General features: G+C 38.4%; 12 protein-coding genes across 12 annotated transcripts in view; 9 read left to right on the plus strand and 3 right to left on the minus strand.

The window, feature by feature from the left end:
• FDP41_004428 (uncharacterized protein) overlaps window positions 1-340 on the plus strand; it is a gene marked incomplete at both ends in the record, with an annotated part of 1,510 nt that extends 1,170 nt beyond the window's left edge. The window contains one exon of the mRNA XM_044707841.1: window positions 36-340. Coding sequence (XP_044561242.1) covers window positions 36-340 — 305 coding nt within the window. The remainder of the gene's footprint in view (window positions 1-35) is intronic.
• Window positions 341-1,400: 1,060 nt separating this feature from the next.
• On the plus strand, window positions 1,401-7,365 carry FDP41_004429 (uncharacterized protein; the record flags this gene model as incomplete). Its single annotated transcript, XM_044707842.1, has 2 exons — window positions 1,401-1,949; window positions 2,185-7,365. 2 exons carry the CDS (start codon window positions 1,401-1,403, stop codon window positions 7,363-7,365), a joined length of 5,730 nt encoding a protein of 1,909 aa, XP_044561243.1.
• Window positions 7,366-7,463: 98 nt separating this feature from the next.
• On the minus strand, window positions 7,464-8,732 carry FDP41_004430 (uncharacterized protein; the record flags this gene model as incomplete). Its single annotated transcript, XM_044707844.1, has 1 exon — window positions 7,464-8,732. One exon carries the CDS (start codon window positions 8,730-8,732, stop codon window positions 7,464-7,466), a length of 1,269 nt encoding a protein of 422 aa, XP_044561244.1.
• Window positions 8,733-10,823: 2,091 nt separating this feature from the next.
• Window positions 10,824-12,019, plus strand: FDP41_004431 (uncharacterized protein; the record flags this gene model as incomplete). Its single annotated transcript, XM_044707845.1, has 2 exons — window positions 10,824-11,409; window positions 11,511-12,019. 2 exons carry the CDS (start codon window positions 10,824-10,826, stop codon window positions 12,017-12,019), a joined length of 1,095 nt encoding a protein of 364 aa, XP_044561245.1.
• A 320-nt stretch (window positions 12,020-12,339) lies between these two features.
• FDP41_004432 (uncharacterized protein) lies at window positions 12,340-14,335 on the plus strand (the record flags this gene model as incomplete). The annotated part of the gene is made up of 3 exons (XM_044707846.1): window positions 12,340-12,958; window positions 13,025-13,955; window positions 14,083-14,335. The coding sequence occupies 3 exons, from the start codon at window positions 12,340-12,342 to the stop codon at window positions 14,333-14,335; spliced, it is 1,803 nt and encodes a 600-aa protein (XP_044561246.1).
• A 1,968-nt stretch (window positions 14,336-16,303) lies between these two features.
• Window positions 16,304-17,976, plus strand: FDP41_004433 (uncharacterized protein; the record flags this gene model as incomplete). The annotated part of the gene is made up of 2 exons (XM_044707847.1): window positions 16,304-16,400; window positions 16,508-17,976. 2 exons carry the CDS (start codon window positions 16,304-16,306, stop codon window positions 17,974-17,976), a joined length of 1,566 nt encoding a protein of 521 aa, XP_044561247.1.
• Window positions 17,977-18,054: 78 nt separating this feature from the next.
• FDP41_004434 (uncharacterized protein) lies at window positions 18,055-18,861 on the plus strand (the record flags this gene model as incomplete). Its single annotated transcript, XM_044707848.1, has 1 exon — window positions 18,055-18,861. One exon carries the CDS (start codon window positions 18,055-18,057, stop codon window positions 18,859-18,861), a length of 807 nt encoding a protein of 268 aa, XP_044561248.1.
• Window positions 18,862-18,886: 25 nt separating this feature from the next.
• FDP41_004435 (uncharacterized protein) lies at window positions 18,887-19,196 on the plus strand (the record flags this gene model as incomplete). The annotated part of the gene is made up of 2 exons (XM_044707849.1): window positions 18,887-18,945; window positions 19,010-19,196. 2 exons carry the CDS (start codon window positions 18,887-18,889, stop codon window positions 19,194-19,196), a joined length of 246 nt encoding a protein of 81 aa, XP_044561249.1.
• Window positions 19,197-19,250: 54 nt separating this feature from the next.
• On the plus strand, window positions 19,251-21,327 carry FDP41_004436 (uncharacterized protein; the record flags this gene model as incomplete). The annotated part of the gene is made up of 2 exons (XM_044707850.1): window positions 19,251-20,495; window positions 20,593-21,327. The coding sequence occupies 2 exons, from the start codon at window positions 19,251-19,253 to the stop codon at window positions 21,325-21,327; spliced, it is 1,980 nt and encodes a 659-aa protein (XP_044561250.1).
• Window positions 21,328-21,361: 34 nt separating this feature from the next.
• FDP41_004437 (uncharacterized protein) lies at window positions 21,362-22,300 on the minus strand (the record flags this gene model as incomplete). Its single annotated transcript, XM_044707851.1, has 1 exon — window positions 21,362-22,300. One exon carries the CDS (start codon window positions 22,298-22,300, stop codon window positions 21,362-21,364), a length of 939 nt encoding a protein of 312 aa, XP_044561251.1.
• Window positions 22,301-22,380: 80 nt separating this feature from the next.
• On the minus strand, window positions 22,381-24,579 carry FDP41_004438 (uncharacterized protein; the record flags this gene model as incomplete). The annotated part of the gene is made up of 1 exon (XM_044707852.1): window positions 22,381-24,579. One exon carries the CDS (start codon window positions 24,577-24,579, stop codon window positions 22,381-22,383), a length of 2,199 nt encoding a protein of 732 aa, XP_044561252.1.
• Window positions 24,580-24,966: 387 nt separating this feature from the next.
• FDP41_004439 (uncharacterized protein) lies at window positions 24,967-25,626 on the plus strand (the record flags this gene model as incomplete). The annotated part of the gene is made up of 1 exon (XM_044707853.1): window positions 24,967-25,626. One exon carries the CDS (start codon window positions 24,967-24,969, stop codon window positions 25,624-25,626), a length of 660 nt encoding a protein of 219 aa, XP_044561253.1.
• Window positions 25,627-25,658: the final 32 nt, after the last annotated feature.

Here is a 25,658-nt window from a genome sequence, read left to right on the forward strand (position 1 = left end):
GAATACTCAAAAACGTCATGTGGAACATGTTTCAGTGGAAAGAGTTGGAGTTTCAGAAGATGATTATGAAGCCAATGATCCTCGAAGTGATCGATATGTGCCAAGCACTAAAAACGTGTGGACCTTTTCAACTGCCTTACATATGGCCCTTATGAACAAGAATGAACGACTTGTCAAGCTATTGCTTGCACATGGAGCTGACACGAGAATTCCATATAGAGAGGATGAACAGAACACGACATGTTTGGAATTGACAAAACAACAAGAACCTTTTCTTTCATTGATCAAGAATGGTTTCGAATGGACTCCAGAAAATCATGAATTGTTACCATCGAATTGAGAAAGAAGATCCAATGGTTGTACATGTGTTTCTGTAACTCCACACGTGGGTGGAATGCTTTGGATCTGGTTACATTGAGTTTGATTTACACCTTTGTGTGTCACGAATACTTTTTCGAAAAGAATTCACTCTTTGAAGAGCAGAGAAAAATTGAAAAGGAAAAGTCTCGTCGTTTCTATTATTAATTGATGATCATTGTGAGTACTTAACAACTCTTGTCCATTTTTAAAACCAATGACACTGATGATAATTGTTACCAAATCTTTTCAAAATTCTCCTTATTTCATGGTCGGGCTTTAGGAATTTTCCATTGCTTTCTCAATTGAGGTTGACAAATTGTAGAGTGGAGTGTGAATCAAACATAGATTAAATTTTGTACAGAATCAATTTCTGAATGTCCACACCTGTTATGTCGCAACCTTATTGTTGTAATTAATTCTCAAATTGGTTTTTGTCTACTTCTAAAATTGACCAAGTTCAGAACACCAAAAGGCTATGTCTCTCATAAGCTACTAATCACAACCATATTAAAACCAAGCCTTTTTCGCCCTTTATAAAGATACCATCCACTTTAATGGAACCTTCTTGAAAAGCGAATTGTGAATGACATGTGACCTCACGTGAGAGCATTTGAATTCAAAATAACCTGACCACTGCCAAAGTTGCATCACGGGGTCCGTGTTCAATTTCTCACGATGGATTCTCTTTCCTTTCAAGACTTCTTTTTTATACAGAGCGAGGATTTTGTCACTTGTTACTTCCAAGTTCTGTCCTTTGGGGCATCATCTAGTTACTTTTCAATGATCGCAACTGATCATTGATAATTGCGAAGGTGTTGGTGGTGAAGCACCTCTCTCTCCAGAAAAAACTCAAACAACAACAACAACTCAATCTCTCGGCAAACCCCAAACGAAACGAGAGGATGACAAACAGCAGCACCATAATTGGTCGTGTCAGCAGCAGAAACATCAACAACAGCACCTCCCGACCTTCTCTCTGCTCTTTCTCCTCCGATGGACTTGTATACAAACAGTCGATGACGACGACGACAACGATGACCATGAAACACCGCAATAAGAAGTCTCCTCATCACCATCGACCCTCGATTTCATCTTGTCTCCTTCTTCTCACTCTTGCTTTTCTCTTCTGTATGAGCACCACTTTCCGAGAAATCATCATCACCACCACTCATGCCCATCTCCTCGCCACTCCAAACTATTGCAATGGCATTGCGAGTACAAGTACTTCTGTCTGTGGAGGACGAGGTCTCTGCGTGGGTCCCAATTCCTGTCTCTGTAAAGACATGTCTTCGAGCAATACCTTGATCTCGCCAGGAAGATTATTGGCTGGTCAATCGCTCCTCTCAAGTAATGGACTCTACAGGGCTGAGATGGGAACGAATGGTAACTTTATTGTGTTTGGAGCAAGTTTGTGGCAATCCAACACGGGTGGGAGTGGCAATTATTTGGATCTCTCTTCGACGGGTTTGGCTGTCAACTCTATTTTGAATGTACCTTTATCACTTTTATTGGACTTGGTGGGTAATTTGTTGAATGGTTATTTGGCTCCCTATCGGTTGATCATGCAGAATGATGGAAAATTAGTTTTGGTAAGTAGTGGTGTCTTTGTTAGTCATCATGGCAGTAGTAACGATAAGGTGGTGATGATGATGTTTGATATATTTTGAATTAAATTGGATTCATTCATGCATGTGAAAAACGAACGTGCTGGTGTGTCTTTCTCGATTGATCAATACAACAACAACAACAACAACTTGCTCGAAACTTGCTCCAAACACAATAACCCACAAAAACTCCACAAAAACTCCACAAACGACAACACAGTACGATTCCAATGGTAAGGTGATGTGGAACACTCCTACTGGTTCTTCTTCTCCTTCCACTTCAGACAACATTCAATATGGAGGACCTTTCTGTACAAATCCTTTCTGTGGTGGATTCTTATCCAATGCATTGGGTGTTTGTTCAGGAAATGGTACATGCAGTGCTCCAAATACATGTTTGTGTAACTCTGGATTCACTGGTCAACTTTGTGAAACCTTTTTGTGTAATGGAATTTCTGCCCTGAGTCCTTTGGCTTGTTCTGGAAATGGTATTTGTAATGGACCTAATTCATGTTCATGCAATTCAGGATTCTTTGGACCAGTTTGTGATTTATTTAGTTGTGCAGGAAAGCTTGCGAATAGTACCAATGTGTGCAGTCAGAAAGGTTCTTGTATTGCTCCAAACTTGTGTTCGTGTCTGACTGGTTATTCTGGTGAGGAGTGTAATCTTTTCAGTTGTCATGGAATTCTTTCGAATATTACCAATTTGGTGTGTAATTCACATGGAACATGCACTGCACCTGATAAGTGTATTTGTGATTCCAATTACTTTGGATTGAACTGTGATTTGTATAATTGCTTTGGATTACTCAAGAACAATAGTTTGGTTTGTTCTGGAAAGGGTCTTTGTAATGGACCAGACAGTTGTTTGTGTGATTCTGGATTCTTTGGACCAGTTTGTGATCTCTTCCAATGTTTTGGTAAATTACACAACGCTAGTGATGTTTGTAGTGGTAATGGAGTTTGCTTGGGTCCAAATACTTGTCTCTGTAAACCTGGATATATTGGAGATCAATGTGAACACATGGCATGCAATGGAATTTTGTCAAATTTGACAGGTCTTGTCTGCGGAGGACATGGTACCTGTGCAGCTCCTGATACATGCATTTGTGACAATAACTTTCTTGGTATTAATTGTGATCTGAGACAATGTTTTGGATTATTGAGTAATAACTCACTCGTTTGCTCTGGAAAGGGTCTTTGTAATGGACCAGACAGTTGTTTGTGTGATTCTGGATTCTTTGGACCAGTTTGTGACCTCTTCCAATGTTTTGGTCAATTACACAATGCAAGCAATGTTTGCAGTGGCCACGGTGTTTGCGTGGGCCCAGACAAATGTCTATGTTTACCAGGTTATATTGGAGATCAATGTGAACACATGGCATGCAATGGAATTTTGTCAAATTTGACAGGTCTTGTCTGCGGAGGACATGGTACCTGTGCAGCTCCTGATACATGCATTTGTGACAATAATTTCTTTGGTATTAATTGCGATCTGAGAAAATGTTTTGGATTATTGAGTAATAACTCTCTCGTTTGTAATGGAAATGGACTTTGTGGCAATACGGACAGTTGTCTTTGTTTAAATGGGTTTACTTCACCAAACTGTAGTATTGATATCCGTCCATTCACCATCTCATTGTCAACATCACAAGCATTTGTTCTATGGAATGAAACATCCTTCTCTGTTTCCATTCTTCCCTCCATTTCACTCAGTCCAAACTTGAACTTTGGATGGGAATGTGAAAATTGTGGCAATGATGCTGTTTTTGTTGGAGGAAAAAACGTCAAGATGCTGACCATTAACCCAAGTCTTCTCTCTTATCCTGGCAGTTATATTTTCAAAGCCAATGCTTCCTTCTTTAATGGATTGTTGTATCCAAGTCGACTCTCCAATCTTGTGACTTTTAATTTGACACTTGTCAAGGATGTGAATTTGGTGTGTCTTGTGAATTGTACCATTGATCCTATCCTTCCACCTCTTCCAAACAACAACACTCGCCCAATCGTAGGTCCTACACTTATTGAGCTTGGACTTCCAAAGTTTATTGTCAGAGCCAAAAATCAAGCATTGACCACTTTGGATCTGAACTCTGCCATTACAGGTCTAAATTTCACATCCTTGTCATGTGCTCTTCCTCTTGTGTTTGATTGGACTCTTATTGAACAAACAGGATCGACTTACACAACGATTGTTTCCAAGTTTGGACAAAGTCCAATATCACTGAGTCTTAACAATAGTGTGACATTTGAAGGTCTCATTCGAATTACAGAAACAGTCCAAGTGAAACCAAACACAACTGCCTTTGTGTTGAATTTTAACTTTAACTGTTTGTTAGACACTATTTCAGTCCAATCGATCACCATTCCAGTATTACAACCTTCAAATCCACCCACCACGAATATTAATTCTTTAATTTCCATCATTCCAGCACAAGGTGTGGCATTGACAGATTCGTTCAATATTCAATTCACACCATGGAAAGCAGATTCAGCACTTTTACCACTCAAGTATGCGCTTGGATTTATTGATGAACATTTGCAAAAAGAAATTCGATTGACCGATTTCACAACCTCAACGACCATTTCTACGATATTACCATTTTTGAAAAACAATGTCACGAGTGGATTGTTTAAGCCAGTCGTGTTTGTGATGGATAATCTTGGAACGATTGAATCAGTTGCCATTTCTCAACCATTGGCACAAGTTCAAAAATTTGTTGGAAGTGCCGTCGAGTTGTTACAAAAAACAGCGAATTCTACCATTGCTTCATTTGATCGTTCCTTCACTGTACTCAATCCTTTGGAGCAAACAAAAATCATTTCTCAAATTGCAAAGAATATCATCATTGATGTCAAAGATCCACTTCAGGGATTGGCTCAATTAATCTATCTTTCCAGCAATCAAACTTTACTGACCAAAGACATTGTTTCCTCATTGACTAACAAGTTAATTGATTTTGTCAACTCCACCACCACAGTATACAGAAGTGAAAGATCCTTATTTGGAAGAGTGAGTTCTAAACTTTCAGAAACCAATGTCTTGACCACACTGAGCATTGCTTCGAACATGCTTGCCTCAAGTGTTGCATCACAAACTACGATTGGTGCTATTGAACAGATGGCTTCCATGCTTATATTAGGAGAAGAAGCTGTTGTTTTGAAGACTCGTGAAATTCCTACAAAGGTTTATGCATCTTCAGGTTTTAACATGATCATTTCCAAATTTAGATACAATGGTGACATTTCCTTTGATGGATGGAATACCTTAACAGTGAATGGTCTCGAAATACTTCGATTCAATGTTTCCTATCTCTTGAACAAGTACAATGCATTTTCAAAAGATATTGGAATTTCATTGATTGCATTCACAGACAATTTCATTCTTTCTGATCTCTATTTAAACACTCAAAACAGAACCATACTTTCCAATATTAATGATGTTCGATTCTACCTCAATGATGAAGTACTCATTCTTCAAGATTTAGAACAACCACTCATTTTGAACTTCCCAACCACCCAAGTGACCATTTCTTCTCAAAATTCTTCTCAAAATATTCTTTCATGCAGATATTGGGATGATCAGAAAGCAATGTGGAGTGATTCTGGATGTTTGTTATTGGGTGGTATGGAATCGATTCAATGTTCCTGTAATCACACGACCATGTTTTCGACATTTTTGGAAAGAAACTCCACACAAGTGATCCTTTCACAAGATTATATCTTTGACACGACTGTGGTCTTGTATTATTCTCAAGCTGTGTTTGGATTTATCATGTTCCTTTTAAGCTCTTGCATTTTATTGATTTTAATTTTATACAGAAAAGAACAACCTGTCGCGAGTCGATTAGTGACACCTTATTTGGGAAATATTGCTCTCATGATTGAAAGTGCTATTGCCTTTGCCATTCATAGAAGTGTCTTACTTGCTGGAATTTATGATTCGAGTGAAAGCAGAAGAAATGATTTTGACTTTGCTGCCAATGTCATTTCCAATATTGTGACCATTCTTGTCAATACTTTGAATTTAACTGCCATTCTTGCTTATTTGATTCAAGTGTGTCGATATCAACTCATGAAATATCTTCACAAACTTTTACACATCATTCGAAAAGGAAAAGAACAAGATATGGATCGACGATTGAAAATTTTGAGATTTTTCACATCGAATGGAGTATTTGCAACCATTCTCATCGTATTCGCACTTGTCAATGTGTGTTATTGGACTCTTTGGGTTGCATTAAGAAGAAGCAATCAAATTGATGCAGATACTTTTACTTACATTGTTGCTGTGAGTTATGCATTTGTTTCATTGAGTTTGGGAGCTCTCATTTCATTGGTTTCTCTTTTCGATTGGATGTTATCGAACTATCGTTCCACTAGTAAGAACAAGAAGAAAAATACTTCTCCTCACAACAATGCAAGTAGTGTACACATCGATGTGACAAGTACTACTTCTTCTTCAGAGAACAAGAAAAAGGAATCTCCATTGAAGAGAATTCACGATTGGTTTGTCACATTGGATGGTCCTCTGTATTTTAGAATTGAAATGATGCTCTATGTGTTGAGTTTTGTGTTTCTGATTGTGAATCAAGCGATTGGTCTCTCCACTCTGAGTATGAGAACGAATCGAGATGTATTTGCGATACTTTTCAATCCTGTGGTGGTTTTGGATACGATTACTTTTATATTTGAAATTCTCTATGCTGTGACGTATTTGTTTGTGTTTGGAGGATTTGCATTATTAATTGCTGTCAATTATAAGAAGAGTCGAAAGAATGCAGAAAAGCAATCAAAGAACCAATCCACAAATAATGCAGATGATGATGAAGTCAATGAAGAATTGCAACTCGTTCTTGTTCATGAAGAGGGAAAGGCATTGTTTGAAAAACAAGCTATTAAGGAATTGGCATCTGAAAACTTTTACATTTACTTTGATATTATGGAGAATAAGAAGATTGTGAGCATGGGCAATATTAGTGACATTACATTATTCTTGTCCCATTTGTATAACAAGTACATCAAGTCGTATGCTTTGGCAGAAGTGAACATTCCTTCCAAATGTAAAAACAACTTTGTGGATGTGTATAAGAAGGTACTCATGATGGCTAAAGGTTCTGAAGCAGCCTCTCTGCAACACATTATTGATGATTGTAATCATTTTGGATTGAACAAGGCAGGAAACACTCACTTCTCAATGGATCCTATGGTCTCAAACGATGGCCAACAATTCTCTGCATTGTCTAAGAGTGTCGAAGAAATGTTGGACAATTTGAAACAAGAGATTATGACCAACCTGAGTGACACCTTCTCACGCTTTGTTTTGACCAACGAGTACAAGTTCTTTGTGCGCTGTGTTGATCTTCAACAGCAAATGAGAGAGATTACATACTTCAAATGATCGAAATGTAATGAATGAAATGGTTCAATAAACAAAATACTAATACTAACAAAATACTACTCTCAAATTCGACAAGAAATTTTAATAGTTTTAACTCTTTATTCTAAATACAAATCGTATGGGGAAACAGTTTCGCCCTTCTTCATTTGGGCCATCTTCAAAAAGTATTTTTGAGCATGTGAAGCAATTTGAGTTCTTTTTCTTGTCGTCACATAGCTCTCAGAAATAATCTTCCAATTCTTGCCAACCTCATCAAGACCTTTCAAAAACATGTCATGCTCATACTTGGACCATGTACCTGTATTGTACTTCTTCTTGTCTTCATCGTCTGACTTGGGCGAAGTTGAACGTCGTTTCGAATAGTTTGAAGATTTTTGTATCTTACTCAAATTTGGTCGAAGCATTCCACTCTTTTCATCAAACACGGATGGATTGGAAGATCTTTGAACAAACAACGGCCTTTTCATTCGAAATGCCCTATCTTCTTCAAAACTACTCGATTCAGAAGGAGGCGACTGTGTTCTTTGAAAGAAGGTTTGAGCTTGTCCTCGTTGAGCCGCTGAGTAAGTGTATGGCATGTTGTACATGGCCATTTGGCAATTTTGAGGATTATTCGCTTCTGAAGACTTTGAAACAATCATTGAACTGCTACTAGTAGGGGTCACTCTAGTTGGAATGTGAGGAGAATAATTAATTGGATTTGTATAGGAAAGATAAGAGTTTGGAGTTGTGTTGGAGATTGTTGGAGGAGGAGGTGACACGTTGTTGTATGAAGTACATGTCGTCGTTGTTGTTGCTGTTGGGTTTGTCATCAGGGCGGATTTAGCATTTGAGTATGACCCGCACAGTATTGACTTGACAGAATACTCTTGAGGTGCTTCCAAAAATGGTTTGATGCAGGTAGCCACTTTGATTTCTGGCGAATTTCTACTTGAAGAGGTAGATGGAGCAAAACTCTTCATTGCTGCTGGTTGTTGTTCAGTAGTCGAGGAAGATGTTGCATTTGTAGTACTAAATGATGGGGCCGAGTTGAGAGACAACTTGAAAATTTCAAAACAATTAGGAGAGAATGCATGTGGAGCATGTGATTGCAAAACTTCAGAGGACAAACTGGGTTCTAATAGGGTTCTTTGTGGGAGATTTTGATTTATACAGGTAGAGAATGCAGAAGAGGTCAAAGATGAAGACCAAGATGGTACTAATTGATCAAAATTGCCACCATCTTTCTTCAAGGAAGGTAAAAGGAGATGTTGTTCTTGATCCATCATAGCGTTCATGTGTTGTTGTTGTTGTTGTTGACGGTGATGATAATGTTGTTGTTGTTGTGGAAGATAATTGACCGAAGAGGGACTTGTAGAGGCGAGCATGTAGTGGTTTTTTGTTTTCCCTGAGAATGATGAAATATGGGTATTGTGGTGGTTGGTATTTGAGTATTGTTCAATTCAATTCAGATTGCATAAGGGGGGATATCCAATGTCCTGATATGGAGAATTGAGATCTTCTTTTTTTGTGGAATGAATGCGAAGATGGTTGGACTAGGTGGGTATGGGATAACTACACTTCTCGTTTCAGGTAATGAGTTGAAATGAATGAAGGAGAGGAGGATAACGTGGAATGTATTTGAAGGTGGAATAGAGGTCGTGTTATTTCTGATCAGGAGATACACGCGAGAAGAATCAGGAGCGAAGAGAAAGGATAGCGAGAAGGCGAGAGAGCTCTCTCTCAATAACGATGATGATGATGATAATAATGGGATGATGTCAGAATCTCTATACAAGAACTACAACAATAACTCTGAGAGGACCGCGGAGAGATCTTACTTGAAATGTTGTCGATTGTGATTGGGTGGTGGTGGTGGTTGAGAGGGAGAGAGTATATATATACTCTTGTTCAATACTACACAATGACAACGACAAAAGTGGTAGCGAGAGGATATTTGGTTGGGTCGTTGTTGCTGTTTAGTGAGTGGTGGTTTGAGTTTGTTTTTTTGTGATGATGTTCTTCTAGAGCAATATGGATCAGAATGGACATTTAAGTTTCGCCACTCGATATTCTCTCTCTCGCTTTGATGCATCCAAGATAAAGGTGCATTGTAGCTCGAGGTGATGTTGTGGAGCAATCAAGAGACGTGTCGAATCTGGAGTAAGGTATTACAGAGAGTCTCTTCAAATTCAAATGAGGGTAAAATCACCAATCGCAGCTCGCTTTGGTAGGATATTCGCTTGGAGTTGTGAATTTGTATGCGGGGAATTTCTTTTTGTGGAATTAACGTCCACCATATGGGTTATCATTGATCAATTCAAGTGATGGCTCTCGCTGGGTAAAGATAGTGAGAGATAACAGGGGCAAAGAAGGGGAACAGCAGTCACTAACAACATCACGTAATTTCAAATACACAATAACAAGGAAATTATAAAACACAAGGATGAACAACATCATGTTGCTGATGGGTGGAGGTTCTGCTGAAAAAGTAAGTGGCAAACATGTTAGGTTTGGCATGAAGTTAAAAGATTTTGAAATTTCAATGACTTTCCTGTTTGATTGTATGGTACCACAGCAAACAAAGTCATTGCTTGAACTCAGGACCAAATTTCATCTTGAACCACTAACAACGCTTTAACCTGTCATTTGTCTTGATAACGCCATCATATCAAAAGAATGCGTGATTTTTTTCTGGGAATAGTAATAAGGACTAACATAAATATCAACTACAGTTGATCTACTACAACAAGCAAAGCAATTCCAAGCAAGTCATACCAACCAAAAGAACGTTTGAAGGCCTTAAATGGACAATGTAATATTATTTTTCCAAGACCTCACCGCCAGAGGTTGAAAGCCATCTCAGACTTACAGAGATCTTTGTAAAGAACCATACATGAGGGTTGCAAAATCCAAAATCAAGATAAATTCGCTGAGAATGTAGAAACTTCAATCGGTCTCTGTCTTTAGTTCGAAACCCTTACTTGGTGTTCTTAACTTCTAAAAATCGAAGTTGTAGTAGTTATCCGCGCATAAACGGAGCACGAATCAAACCAGATTCAAGATTCGAATCATCGGACGTGTGAACACAACTCTAGACCTGTCATCCACTACTACTACAACTACTACTCTTCAATGGTGTTGTGAAGAATCTGAAATGGATATTTACATTTCAATGGTTTGTGAATATTGATTTCTACTACAACTGATGAATATCTGTAGTGCTCCAGAGAAGAAATAGCTACATCTTGCATGATGGCACATTAAATACCATTTCGAGGAGTTGTTGGAAGTTAAAAAACCTTTAACGCAATTGTTGAAAAAGGATTGAGAAAATACTCGAGTGTCAAGTACAGATTATGGAACAAGCAAGGTCGATAATGACCATTTTTCCTCTTTGATCTCAGAGTTGTTGTGACGTCGACGGAGTGAATATCAAGAACGTTTTTGTTATTTGCTTCGAATTCGTGATTAAAAAAATGTTTATAAAATCCACAGCTTGTGAAAAATTTTGCCTCTTCTCGGAAAAGATGATCAATTCATCTTTGAAAAGTGTTAGCATGGATGCTCCAACAGTAGTGTTGTCTCGGAATTGTCTGACATTAAACCATCATCATCAAATCATTCGGAATCCAGAATTGGTGCAAAAGAAATCTTCTTTTTCATCGCAATGCCAATTAAAATTATTTTCATCCACAGGTCTACATCATCGTTGCTATCATGCTTCAAGTCTTCATCGAATGCAATCCTCACAGGACCAAACACAAGAAATATTTCCAAATTTGACAAATTTTCTGAAAATGGGCTCGTCTGACTTTTTTGAAGTGTTAAAATCTATTGATTTTCATAAGAATGAAAAACAACGACCTACTTTTCATGAATACAATAATTATGTTCACAATAATAACGGTGGAGTAAAGCTCAAATTATCAAGAAGACCTGACCCTACCGCTCGTTCTTCAGCTGTGATGGTTTTGTTTTTCAAAAGAGGCGAAAAAGGAGAACCTTATTTGGTGCTGCTGCAAAAAACATCTGCAAAAAAGAATACAAATTATCAGCATGCAGGTAGGTCTTGATTGCTAATTATATGATTTTGCTGAATTGAGAGTTGAACTGAAATTGTTGTGAATATTTTGACATATTTCTTGTGAAACTTCGAAAATTAGGTCAAATTAGTTTTCCAGGTGGAGTGTTTGACCCACAAGTAGATCAAAGCTTATTGGAAACAGCAATCAGAGAAACTAACGAAGAAATTGGGAAACAAAATATTCAAGTGTTGAACGAGTCACTTCCAACGACCATGACAGGAGCACGAAATTTTAATGTCAAACCCTTTATTGGTCGACTGATCAACAGCAGCAGCACCACCATCGGCGATGATGAAGAGGAAAATGGTGAAAATTTTCATTATATTCTCCAAACTGAAGAGATTGCTCATTTATTTGAAGTGAAAGTTTTAGATTTGATTCAAAATTCAAGATTTGAACCTCTTGGGAAAACCATTATTAATTCTTCATTTACACATTATGGACCAGTATTTCATTTGAACAATCTTCGCTCTGTGACTCGAAATGAAATGGTTCCATATGCAAACATGTGGGGATTCACTGCGACGATTGTTGCTGAAATTCTTGATGCCATGGAAGAGGCAGTTGCACCATTATCGAATGAATGATTTTGTTATTCTAAAGAGATGTCTTGAATAATATCCGTGTATGTTTAACCTTCTTTTTGAATATCCCTTTCACTACAGCCCAAAAGAAGGTTAACACAATGTATTGCGATCAAATTTCAAATTTTGTAAAATGCAAAAGTTCTCTAATTCCGATTGGTCAATCACATGAATGGTTGACGAAAACGCGACAGTTGTGCGCAACAAACACCCGTCCGGTGACGAACTCTTACCTTCACATGAGCTTTCGTATGTGTCATCAGCTTGATTAATCTCTTCAAAAAATTTATAACAAACAAAACCTTGCATCTCTCTCTCGCACCATGGTGAGGATCAACTTGAATCGATCGGAACAGTTATTGAAGAAGTGCACTTTTCGAAACCAACAGCTGTTGACAACGGTTGCCTTCAAGTGGTGGTGCACCAGTAACGCATCAAGCACCACTAGAAAATTTCATCAACAATTGATTCGTTTCAACAACAACACATCAAACACTTCGACAACCACTGCTGCTGCTTGTCCCTATCACAAGAGTAGAAGCACCACCAACGCGATGAGTACTTGTTGTAGTACTAGTAGTCGTAGTAACAGCACTGTAATTTCAGATCAATCTTTGGAAAGCTCCACCGCAAGCACAGAAAGAACCACAGGTCCTCTCAAATCCTTTGAGGACATTCCTGGACCCAAACCTCTTCCTCTCATTGGTAATTTGTGGGACTTGTTGAAAAACAAGAAAAAGTTACCCAATGTGTGGTTCTTGGAATTGTGTGAACAATATGGATATATGGTGAAATTGACTCTCCCAAAGAATAACATTCTCATTATTTCTCATCCAGATTTGATCGAAGAATTAATGAAAAAGGAAGAACGTCGAGATAAATTAATAGCCTTTCGTTATGTGAAGGAACAACACAATCTTGAATTATTACCCATTGAGATGAGTTATGAAGAAGATTGGCAACCCATTCGTTCCTTGTTTAACATTGCCATGAAACCTTAACATTCAGACAAGGTCAGTTTGCCTCAACTCACTGAACTTAATGGAGATTTCTTGAGAATTGTTGCCGATCAATTGAAAAAGGTGGATTCGAGTCATGAGAGTGGCAATGGTGATGGAGGAGAACCCAAATATCTCATTCCCAATGCTTTTAATATCACTTCGTTATATACCTTTAAGGCTGTCACTAAGGTATTTCTCGGAGTGAAAGTGGATGAGCGTGTTGAAAAACTTCTTCCTTGGCGAATGAATGAATTTGTAGATGCTGCAGTGAGAGCGACTGATGTTGAAATTACCTTAGATACAAAACCACCCTTATACAAGCTTTACAAAACTATAGAATACAAAGAGATGGAAGACTTACTTTTGAAAGTTTTCACTGGATGTCGTGAATTTATCAAAGCTTTTGACAAGAATCCAAATCCTGACATTCCACGATTGAAAGATTTGATTGATGAACGAGCAGCTGGAATGGAAAATCCTCAAAGAAAGGTAGAAGGCGTCTTGACTGCCTTTATTAATGGTGGTGTTGATATCACTTCAAGAATGATGGTCAATCAATTCTATCGATTGGCTCATCATTCCGAATATCAAGAAAAATTGTATCAAGAATTGGTTCAAGTGTTTGGAGAGCCAACGCCAGAGGAATTTACCTCTGAAATGGGTCTTAACGTTTCTCAAGAACAATACAAGAAGTTGAAATTAACCAAGTATTTCTTTGCAGAGATTTTACGGGTTGATCCTTTCAGCTACATGACCAGTGGTAGATGGCTCCGAGAAGATACCGAACTGAATGGATATTTAATTCCAAAAGATACTCGAGTGTTAGTGGTGAATTATTATCCTAATTTGAAAGAGGAGTTTGTTCCTCGAGCCAAAGAATTCATTCCTGAAAGACATGAGAAGGGTTCTCCTCTCGCTCCGAAATCTTTGTACATTAGGTATGTATTGGAAATTGTCTTTTCAAATGTTACAAAATATGACTCAATTTCAATATATTGTATATATTTTACATGAAAACGTCCACACTCACTCGCACCAACCTTCTTTATAATAATGACTCTATAGTTTGCCATTTGGAATTGGAGCTCGTAAATGTCCTGGAAGTAGAATTGCAAGCACCGAGAACCATATGGCACTCATCAATCTTGTCCGTCATTTCAAATTGAGTCATGGCAATCCGCAGAAATTCCCAGAACCCATGCTAGATCAATCATTGTTGTACATTGATACCAAGAACAACCCATTGTATCTTGTTCCAAGAGATCATCTCAAACCAGTCCTTGAACAATATTTGGCCAACAAAAAACAACAACATTAGGAGTAAACTGATCATTTGGAAAATACTTTATTTTCAAAGAGACTGATATGTTCTGAACGAAGTGAAGGGCATGAATGTTCGATTGTAAACAATTAAAGAGTTTGATTGAGCTTGAAAATTTTTTCCTTGCTCAAAAAATTTCTGTCTTTTAATGCTCTCTTTGCGTTGCTTAATGACCTCCCACCCATTTGCACTCCCACCCACTTGCTTTCTTAAGCTTCTAAGGTACCCTTTTTCGCTGATCCTTCACTGTCGCAATGTTCTTGTGGTTTATTAGCCAAATCACATGGATCAACTACGAGCAGATCTTCACGTAAAACTGGAAATTGAATAAGTATTATTTTTAGAGTTGATTGACAAAATTTGATTTGTCCAGAGACTAAGAATTGATTGATTTCGTTCAGTAAAGTTTTCACAATTGGTTTGATAGGAACAGATCCCTCGCAAGGGGAGCTTTTCTAAAAATGCGAGCACTCAGACCCTGTGCCACCGCGTGGGTCCTGATTTCTGGTCCACCTTGATTCGAATCTTTCGAACAAACTCTGCTGAATAAAGTTGATTGACAAAATATGCCGAAGATCCCACAATTAAGGTCGGCCGAATGATTCGAATCAAGCTGGACCTGGACTGTCACAATGTTCTTCCTTACCACAAGAGCAGTAGATTATTCTTCTTGTTGCAACATCAACTTTTTCTTTGCTATTTCTTCAGCATAGAATTCAATTGATAACTGATGAAAATCCATCTTCTCCCCTTCCTTCAACGCTTCTAGTATTTGAAATTTGTTCCCATTAAGAGGTGCAGTAGTTTCAACTTTCTTATTTTCATCATGAGAATCTTGTATTAAGTCCAGCAAGAGATTAAGGAATTTCTCCCTCCATCAGATACTAACAAGGCCAAATATCTTCTTTAAAATCTCGATAGACAAAGCTGAAATGACTTCTCTTGAAATTGTCTTCAATAGCTTGTCCATTGTGGATGCAAATTTTTTAAAATTGAAATTGATTTAAATTTTGAATTAAAAAAAATTTATTGGGATTCTAACTAAGGACCCAAGGTCCTTAGTCTTCAATCTTGTCAGAGTAATAGTATTTGTGGCATTTGCCAACGAAAAGGGCTAACAGTACTTGGATTTCAGGCCAATTCCTTTCAATAGCTGGGACGTGCCTTATCGCATCACTATCTTGGGGTAGGAAACCGGAGTGATGGATGTAGAGAATGGGACGATGTGGATTAAACCACGAATTCGAATCAGTGATTGTACATGGTTGGGAGATTAAAGAGGAGATCTTCATTTCACAGAAATATCTCGAAGGGTCAAGCTTTGGACATTCATATATGTAGTGGTGGAGATTGGACTCGACTTCACAGTCAGGGCAATAGGAGCCTGTGAAGTGTCTAATATGAGAGTCGATAATATTTCTCCAGACTGCATACTTGTAATTGGGTGAGATTTTCGCTTTCAAGAATTTAATATTGAGGGATTTTTGATGAACATGATCAATGAGGTTGGGATTGTCATCTAATTTTGTTGTCATTTTCTTGTAGTGAAAGGTCCTAGTCATTTCTCTTTGATTGAAAATGATGATACCTGTCTTGGTGAGGAGTCGTTGTTTGCCAAAGAGTTGTCTGATGTCGAAAATTGTGGGTTGTGAGAGACTTTGTCTGGCTAGAGCGTCGACCTTGATATTTAGAGAAATTTGAAGATTTCTATCTCTAATTATTTTCTGAAATTCTCGATAGAAGAGGAGGAATTGTCCTCGATAGTTCTTTTTGAGAGCTTGGATTGCAACTTGACTGTCAGTGATGAAAAATGTTGTTTTCGGTGTCCTTATAATGTGACATTCCGAAAACGTAGGCCTTTCTGATGAGATTGTTAGGATGGTTGGCCATGAGCATCAAGGTTCGAAGGTGAATATGCTCAATAAATTCGACAATCGAAGGAATGTTCTTTTTGAATTAAAAAAAATGTTGCCGATTTCGGATTCTTTGGTGGAAGATCGGGACTCCACGCAGAAGGGAAAAGTGATTGTGTGTGCTGGAAGTACGGGAGTTGGAAAATCAGGTGAGTTCAATTTTCTTCAAGGAAATATTAATATGGTCATTATTACCAACATGAATAATTATTAAATAATTTTTTCATAATTGAAATGAATGATTTAAAACTATTAGCTCTGGCCCTTCATCTAGCCAGAATGATTAATGGCAATAATGATCATGAAAATATGAAATGGAAGTCTGCAGCCATCATCAATGCCGATGTCATGCAAATATATGAAGGCTTGCCAATCACTACAAACAAACCAAGTGATTCCGAACTGAAAGAAATTAAACATCATTTTGTTGGAGAAAAGCAAGGGGTAGTATCAGATCGATCTCAGCTTTACACTGTTTTAAATTACAAGAAAGATTGTCATGAATTATTTGAAAAGGATTTATTTAAACGAGATGTTGTTCCAATTATTTGTGGAGGAACAAATTATTATATTCAATCTGTAATTTTCGATCAATATTTGATTGGTTCAGCCGAAGAATCGAATGGAGCGGAATATAACGAGACAAAAAGGGATGACGACAGCGAGGATTTAAAAAAATATACACACGAAAGACTTAAAGAAATAGATCCAGAGTCGGCCGCTCTCATACACCCAAATGATATTCGAAAAATCAAAAAAAGAATTTTATTATATGAAAAAGAGCAACGAGTGTTTACCCAAGTTATTGACTCTAAAAAAGAGGAGCAAAGAACATTGAAGTATGACACTTTATTTTTTTATTTGGCTTGTGACAATCGAGGAGTATTGAGACAACGGATTGCGGATAGAGCGGTCCAAATGATGGAAAATGGTCTCCTCCAAGAAGTGGTTAACTTTCATGAGTATCTTTTCAAGAATAAGGATAAGCTTAGTATTTCATTTGAACATGGCGTGTTACAATCAATAGGATATAAGGAATTTCTGCCTTATCTGAAATACTTGGAAGAAATCAATGATATTGGTGACAAAAATCAAAATGATGAATCAATTTTAAAGAAAAAGAGTGAATTGAAGAAACAGTGTTTAGAAGCTCTCATCAATGGAACCTTTAAGTATGCAAAAAAACAAGAAACTTGGTATAGATCTTCATGGGCTAATGCAAAATTACCGCTCATCAAGCAAGGAATTCTCTACAGATTTGACATATCAACAACACCTGTTGACGTCATTATGGAAAGTGCCTCACAGATTGCACGTCACTTCTTGGAAGGTAAAGAAATTCCTCAGCATCTTGTTGACTCTTATCAAGTCAAGGAACCTCACCAAAAACCATCAGATCAGTCAGGAGATGAAAACAAAACCTATTGGTGTGAAAAATGTAATAGCACTCATCAAGGATATTCGGAATATCGAGCTCATCTTAAATCAAGACTTCACAAGAAACGAAAAAACAAATCGCCTCTTCCCACGGTGAGTGTGAATGGAGAGGAAACGACTGAATCCAAAGTTCCTAAAGCATCGTCAAGCAACAACGAGTCTCCAGTTGATATTTCCTCCATGAATTGCTTCACAACAACGACCACACTATCTGAAAATTGTTCCAATGCAAGTAGCAATAACGAGTCCAACTCAAGTAGCAACAGCAGTGAAAATCTTTCTTGTTGAAGAAGAGATGACGCAATAAGAGGCTAATAATTGCTCTCTGGTTAACCACCTATGAAAATAATAGAAAGCTTTTAAAAAATGTCTCGGGAGCAAAGTGGGCGTTCATCCTCTCAGGCCTCTGATGTTGTTATCGTGATTGACGATGATGATGATCCGGTGCAAGATGAAGATGATACATCATCTGATGAGGCCTTTGGCATGTCCGATCACGATCTGCAACGTTCTCAACAAGCCTTGAGAAGTAGTTTAACGAGTAGTTTTCCAATGAGTAGTGGTAGTTTAGGCAACGATGGTAGTATTACCTCCGGTAGCAGCCGTCCTGTATCAATGATGGCTAGACGTAGCATTCCTTTCTCGGAACAAGAGAAAAGACAGTCATCATCCAGCAGCCAACAAAGGCTTCCATTGGTTGCTGTTCCGAGAAGTCCTGCAGTGCAGGCTAGTTCCAGTCAACAACAGACATCAACAACATTTTCCCTTTCAAACCCAGTCCAACAATCGAGTTCACAAGTTTCATCAAGGACCACCAATGTACAGAGCAACCTCATCAATAGGAATAACAATGTTCCGAACAGGATCACCAGAGACAGTCAAAGGAGTATTGATCATTCTTTAGACACACAAAGATCACCGGTGGTCGGAAGCAGCAGTAATAATAATTGGACTGAAAATTCGGATCAACAACCCAGGCCCACACGAGCGAGTCGTCCAACAACTCGTAATATTTCAACCAAAAGAACGAGACGCACTTTATGGCTGAAGGAAATCATGAAATATCAAAGGAGTACAGAACTTCTAATTCCACGATTACCGTTTCAAAGAGTGGTTCGAGAAATAGGTCTAAAAGTGGCAAATGATAGAGGATGTGGACTATTGTGGAAATGATGCATGTGAGGATGTATTAGTGGAAATGATGCAGGACGCAAATGCATGTGCTTTGCATGCTAAAAGGCAAACTCTCATGGCAAAGTAGGTTTTTTACTGAAGAAGAATTGATAACTTTTGAATTTACCTTCAATTTTTGAAACGTTAGGGACATCCATCTTGTCCTAAAATTACGTCCCTTAGTCACCTCAGCAAATCGTATTGATGAAGTTTGTTCAAAAGAGGTCGCACAAGAACAATCAAACCAAGATTGTGAAGATGACCTGAATGATAATGACTACCAAGAGGAAGAAGAGTCAGAAGAATCAGACGATGAGGATGAAGAAGAGGATTAGTGCGAATAGATGAACTTCCACCAATCTCGAGAACTTCAAACAACAATAAAAAAAATGCAAAACGGAAAAGCCTCTCTGAATCCGTCATCATCCTCCAACAACAATAATTCCTCGTCCTTGCTCGCACTTTCGGAACAGCTGGCAACCATTAGAACTTGTCGGGAACGAAAATTATTTGCTCCTAAACCTCCGTCTTCTACCAAACTCGATGAAGAAGTGCCCTCCTATTACATCAAGCAGAATGACAAGATTTTAAATGATTGTTATGGAGATTGTCGGTCCATGATTCATCATACGGAGAGTAACAACAATGATTTTTTACTATTCTCAAAGCACGCTTTTCAACAAGTGTGTTCATCAAACACCATCATTGATCCCCCAACCTATAAACTTGTTTCCAAGAATGAAATTTGCAAACAAGTACCCATCATTCAATCCTTGTTATTCAAACGACAACATGAATATTTACGTCCGAAAATTGTAAATGTACCTTCATCATCAAACACAGCAAATTCTTCCTGTATTAATTCACAAGTAGCCACAAACAAGCCTTCTACAGGCACGAATGGAAACATTCCGTTGAAGGCTCAGAGAGGAAACAATACTATGAGAAATCCGAGCCCATCATCCAATAATGGAAGAACCAGCAGTGGCAATAGTGGTGGAGGTACAACAACGAATGACCCAATGATCGTAGATGATGAAGAAAAACCAAAATCATCGTTTGTTACAGCTCGACAATTGGTAAATAATAAGAGGAAAAAGATGGGAGACAAGCCAATGAGCGACGAAGAAAAGGAAGAGGAAGAAGAGCAAAATAGTAAGCAGAAAAACCTAAGTGATATCAAGAGCTCAACATCCAATTATCATCCTGTGACATCATTAACAGCTAATTCAGGAAAACGAAAGAAATTCGTTCCTCCACTCAAATCCAATGATAAGGAAAATTCAAATAATAACAGCAACAATAATACAAACACTTCTAAGAACACTGGAGAAAAGCCATCCAAAAAGAAAAAAACAGACGACGAGGATGGTGCTGACCTTTCGAAAATATTTGAGAATGGTGTCATTCCTGAGGAACTTTCTCATCTGAGTCCAAAATTAATTGAAACGATCGCGAATGAAATTTTAGACTCTTCAATTTCTGTGACTTGGGATGACATTGCTGGTTTGAAATATGCAAAGGCATCTGTACAAGAGGCAGTAATTTGGCCTCTCATGAGACCTGATTTATTTACTGGACTAAGACGACCACCCAAAGGTCTACTCTTATTTGGACCTCCAGGTACCGGTAAGGTAAGCAATACTTATTTTCTTCATTGCCATAATTCTTGGTGTGTTTTTAAATGCTGCCAATGTGTTACTCTCCATTTTTTTAAAATCATCATAATAGACACTGATTGGAAAAGCCATTGCTCACGAAAGTGGCTCTACCTTCTTCTCTATTTCAGCTTCAAGCTTGACCAGTAAATGGGTGGGTGAAGGTGAAAAATTAGTGAGAACTCTATTTGCACTTGCCAGATACTTTCAACCATCTGTAGTGTTTATTGATGAAATTGATAGTTTACTTTCCCAAAGAACTGATTCGGATAGTGATAGCGGTACCAGAAGATTAAAAACAGAATTTTTAGTTCAGCTTGATGGTGCTTCAACCAATGACGAAACAGATCGAATTTTAATTGTTGGTGCTACCAATAGACCTGAAGAAATAGATGAAGCCGTGAGAAGAAGAATGCAGAAGCGTTTGTACATACCTCTTCCATCAAAAGAAGGAAGGAAAGAAATGTTGGCAAGACTTCTCTCAAAAAACCCGCACGTGATTTCTGAGGAGGAGTTGAACTCTTTGGTAGATTTAACTGATGGATATTCAGGTAGTGACATTAAAAATCTTTGTGCAGAAGCTTCAATGTTTGCTATCAGAGATTTAGGCTCACAAATCAAACATGCAGCAGCCTCAGAGTTAAGACCAATAGAATTTAAGGATTTCAAAGCAGCCCTTAAATCAATTCGTCCGTCAGTGGCTCAAAGTGATTTACATCGATATATTGAATGGAACAAAACTTTTGGATCATTTGATTATAACGAAAATAGTAATGAAGAATCGGAAAAAGGAAGTGGCTCTGAATAGTGAAACTGTGATGTGAATTTGATTTACAATTTTATCAATGATCGAAGGAATTACTCAATAGAGAATGATACATGCACAGAAACGCTTCGTCGGAGAGTGATACGTCATCCTTCAAAAACTTTTTCCATACTGGAAACACAAAAGCAAAGACAGTGTTCCTTACTTCTGCATCATTCGTATTTTCACATAATGTGGACAAAACTTTCCTCAACTTTTTAACATCAAGAACATTAACTCTGCACCAAGCAAGAACAGACATGAAAACATATGCCACACTTCCATTCACAGTACTCATTTCAGTAATAAAATCCATGAGCATGAATTCACTCATTCTCATCAAGTGTGAACTTGTGTGAAAATTGGGGGTGGGACGACTACTCGTCATCCAACGTTTTAACTCGTCAAGTATTTGATCCAGAGCATATGATTTGGCTAAAATGTACAACTGGAAAAAGTTATGTGATCCAACTTCTTCAAGCAAGGCTGTTTTTGCACGAGAAGCCAATTGTTCCATACCAAAGAGTATCGCAATTTTAACAATTGTAATAACGTCCTCCAAGCATAGGATCGGCTGATCAAATTCGATGGTATTGCTGTCATGCAGATGCTTGACGACCATTGTTATTACTCTTTTGTCATATCTGTCTAAATCATTTAAAATTAAGATTGGCTTATCTACGGTGGTTTCATGTTGATCATTGATGGGAAGCTCTTCAATTTTAGATTTTAGATATGGAGAATTTGCCCCGAGACATGTTTTGTGACAATACAGTTTGAAAGGTTCATCTGCCATTTGTGTGATTTTCAAAACGGTATCCGATGTTTTTTCACATCCAAATTGATGTGCACCAACAGTGGAAATTTTTGATGGCTCTTTGCTGTTGTCGGAGCTCACTTCTCCACTCTTCTTGTAGTATTCATCTTCGTCATCGGAAGAACTCGATTCACTGCTGTATTTCTTGTATTTTGACATTTTTTTGTGAATTTTGTAAGGAAATGATTCAGTTTTGAGCTTTTAATATTAGATAAATAAAAATACACAAATCTCTCGTGTCAGTATTTTCGTGCAGAAGAATAGGTCGGTGTTTGTTTAGAACGCGTCGATGACAACCCTGAAGACTGCCTAGAACTAGCTGAAGATGAGCTTGAAACAGAATTTTTCCTTGCGATTCCACCAGCTGATGAAGCTCCGTTGGTCGGCTGTACCGACGATGTTTTTCCACTGTTTGCCCTTTCTTTCATCTTGGCCTTCAGGTTTCGTTCAGCACAAGATTTAACATGTCTTTCGTGGACTTCTTCTTGGAATTTTCGTCCACAGTATTCACATTGCACTCGGTCGTCAACGGGTTCGGGTGGCTCGTAGTAATCATACGCACCTCCATTCTTATCATCCTTTGTTCCCTTGCCTAAGGTTCGTTGAAATTCTTCATGTTTTCTTCTCCAATTATTTGGCTTGGTTTTCACTGGAGCTGTTGATTTCACTTTGGCCGCTTCTTTTGCAAGTTCTTCGTCCAAAATGTCAACTTTGAAAACCTTTCGTTTCTTCTCATGCCGTTCTTTGCATTGCTTTTTGTGCTTTGCGAATATCTTGACAGGAATCTCTTCCTTGCAATGAGGACATTTTCTCTCGGTTTCTTGCTCTTGGACTACTGCCTCTCCTCTTCTTAATTCTGCCTCCAGCATTTGTTCGAACAAGGATTTACTATCCTTATTACCAACTGCCTTAATTTGCATGCTGTTCACATCGGTACCGTCTTGATTATCCTCCTCCTCCTCTTCTTCCTCCTCTTCTTCTTCCTCCTCTTCTTCTTCCTTAGGAATGGGCTTTTGTGGTACAGATTTAGTTGTTGGTTTTGTGGTTTTTGATGGAGGTTCTTGTTGTTTTTTAGAAGATGATAAGCTGTTTGTTTGAGGCTTAGAGGTAATTTGTTTTTTTGGTGGTTGCTTCACTGGTGGTGTTTCTTCTTCTTCCTCTTCTTCTTGCTCGTCATCATAGGAATCATCCTCTTCATCCTCTTCCTCGTCATGCACAGGTGGAGGTGCTCTTTTTGGAACTGGTTTTTGCGGTTGTTGAACTGGTCTCTGAGGTGGCTGAACTGACTTGCTAACAGACTTAGTTTGGGCGGCTGCATAAGCATCTCTTGATTGAGACACCACAGATGGTTTTCCTCTTGTGGTTGATTCAACAAATGCCGTGGTTCCTGATTTCCGAGCAATGAATTTGAATTTAGGGCGTGAAGGTTTTTCTTCCGGTTTTACCACAATGTTTTCTAATTCCAAGGTCTTGTGATAAAGATCTAAAGGTGTCACACTTGCCTGAATCCATGTGTGAGAAGTCTTTTTGGATCCTACGACTGATCTTGTTGTTTCAGGAAGAGCTGCTTCTTGAACGTTTTTTGGCTTGGAAAATGCATTTGCTGTTGTTACACTTGGAGATGGCTCTTTTGGGGTTTGAATGGATGAATTTGAGTTTCCGGATATTGGCTGTTTTGTTCTGCTGGCGCTCAGTCGTGGTTTTCCTGGTGAGGCAGCTCCGTTCACCACTGCCTTAATTGCGGAATCGTACCGTTGAACTGATCCTCTCACGTTCTCGGTAGAATATTCATCTTCGTTTTCACTTCTTGTGGATTGTCTAGAAGAACTTCTTGATGGTGGCTTCGACGATGGTTTCGACGTTGGAGGAGCTGATTGCTTTCTGGCTTTTCTTAGTTCTTCCGCCTTCTTGGCCTCCAGAGACTCCTCTTCTTCCATAGAAGTAACTGCAGAGTAAGATGAAGCTTTCTTACTAGCTAAATACATTGAAGAAAGAGATTGTTTTGTGCTTGATGAATTTGAAATTTCTTCGTAATAATTTGCATTGTTCGAAGAACGAGGGGTTGTATCACTTTCATTGTCGTCTACAAACATTGGAACACTTGATCCGCTGTTAATCCGAGACTGTTTCATGTTTGTATTAATGGTTGATGGTTGCACGCCCCCTGTATGGACTGAGTTGGTCACCCTGTATGAATTCAATTTGGTACTTCCCGGTTTTTGCTGCTGTGGCTCTTCCCAAGGCAATTTCTGAACAGTCTTCGGTTTGGAAGCAGACAGTGATGATGATGTATATGATGATCCGTCCATCTCCCTTCCGAACGTGTTAGCGCTCCCTCCATAGTTACTATTTGAATAAGCATCTGTTGCAACGACATCATTATTATTGATGAGTGAGTTAAATTTACTCCTCATAATAACCCCAGGCTGAGAAAACATGTTCAACCTTTCTTTCTCACTCGGGTTGTTACTAGTACGATGGATGTATTAAAGAATCAACAACAACAACAACACTATTTGTAGTAGATCAAATGTTTTTTCGTTGCGAGCCTCTCTCAAGGTCCGACAGTACTGATCTGATTGGAAAACCACCAATTTTTTTTATGATATTTTTTTACTTGTAATAAACAAGGCGCCAAAATGTTGTTTGAAAAATTCTCGGGTGAATGAAAATTTTCGTAATCAATCAAACATGTTAATTCGAATTCCTTGGAGAGATTACATTCTCATCAGGGACATTGCAGCTTGTTTTTTCGAGAAGGGGATCATCAATTGTTGTTTATCATACCCTTTCAATAGTGGAGTGAATGGAAATTGAATGAAAAAATGTCTTCGGGAGAGCCGGTTGTCCTCTATTCGTACTGGAGATCCTCATGCTCATGGCGTGTGCGGATTGCTCTTGCACTCAAGGAAATTCACTACCAATATGTGGCTGTGAATTTATTGGAATCTAAACAATCGAGTGAAGACTATGCACAACGAAATCCATCCAAACTCGTTCCGACATTGGAAATTGATGGACACACTCTGAATCAATCCATTGCCATTATGGAATATTTAGAAGAGACGAGAGGTGATCAGGGAGTGCACTTGTTGCCCACTTCTGATCCATACAAGAGGCAATTGGTTCGTCAAATCTGTCAAATGATTGCTTCCGATATTCAACCCATTCAAAATTTGAGAGTCTTGAAGAAGATTAAAGAAGATTTCAATACGGACGAAGCTGCCAAATCAAATTGGGGAAAATATTGGATTGAAAATGGTTTTGTTGCTGTGGAGAAGGTCTTGGAAAAGCACAGCGGAAAATTCTGTGTGGGTGATCAGGTCAGTATGGCCGATATTTGTCTCGTTCCACAAGTATACAATGCCAAGAGATTTAATGTGGACATGAGCAAATTCCCAAACATTGTTCGAATTGAACAAGCATGCTCGGAATTGGAAGCATTCAAAAAGGCTCATCCAGATCAGCAAGTGGACAAGGTGTAAGCATGTTGCAGGAGCCATATCGGTCAGTTTTA

The sequence above is a fragment of the Naegleria fowleri genome, assembly GCF_008403515.1.
Source record: "Naegleria fowleri strain ATCC 30894 chromosome Unknown tig37, whole genome shotgun sequence".
NCBI classification, from domain to species: domain Eukaryota; phylum Heterolobosea; class Eutetramitea; order Acrasida; family Naegleriidae; genus Naegleria; species Naegleria fowleri.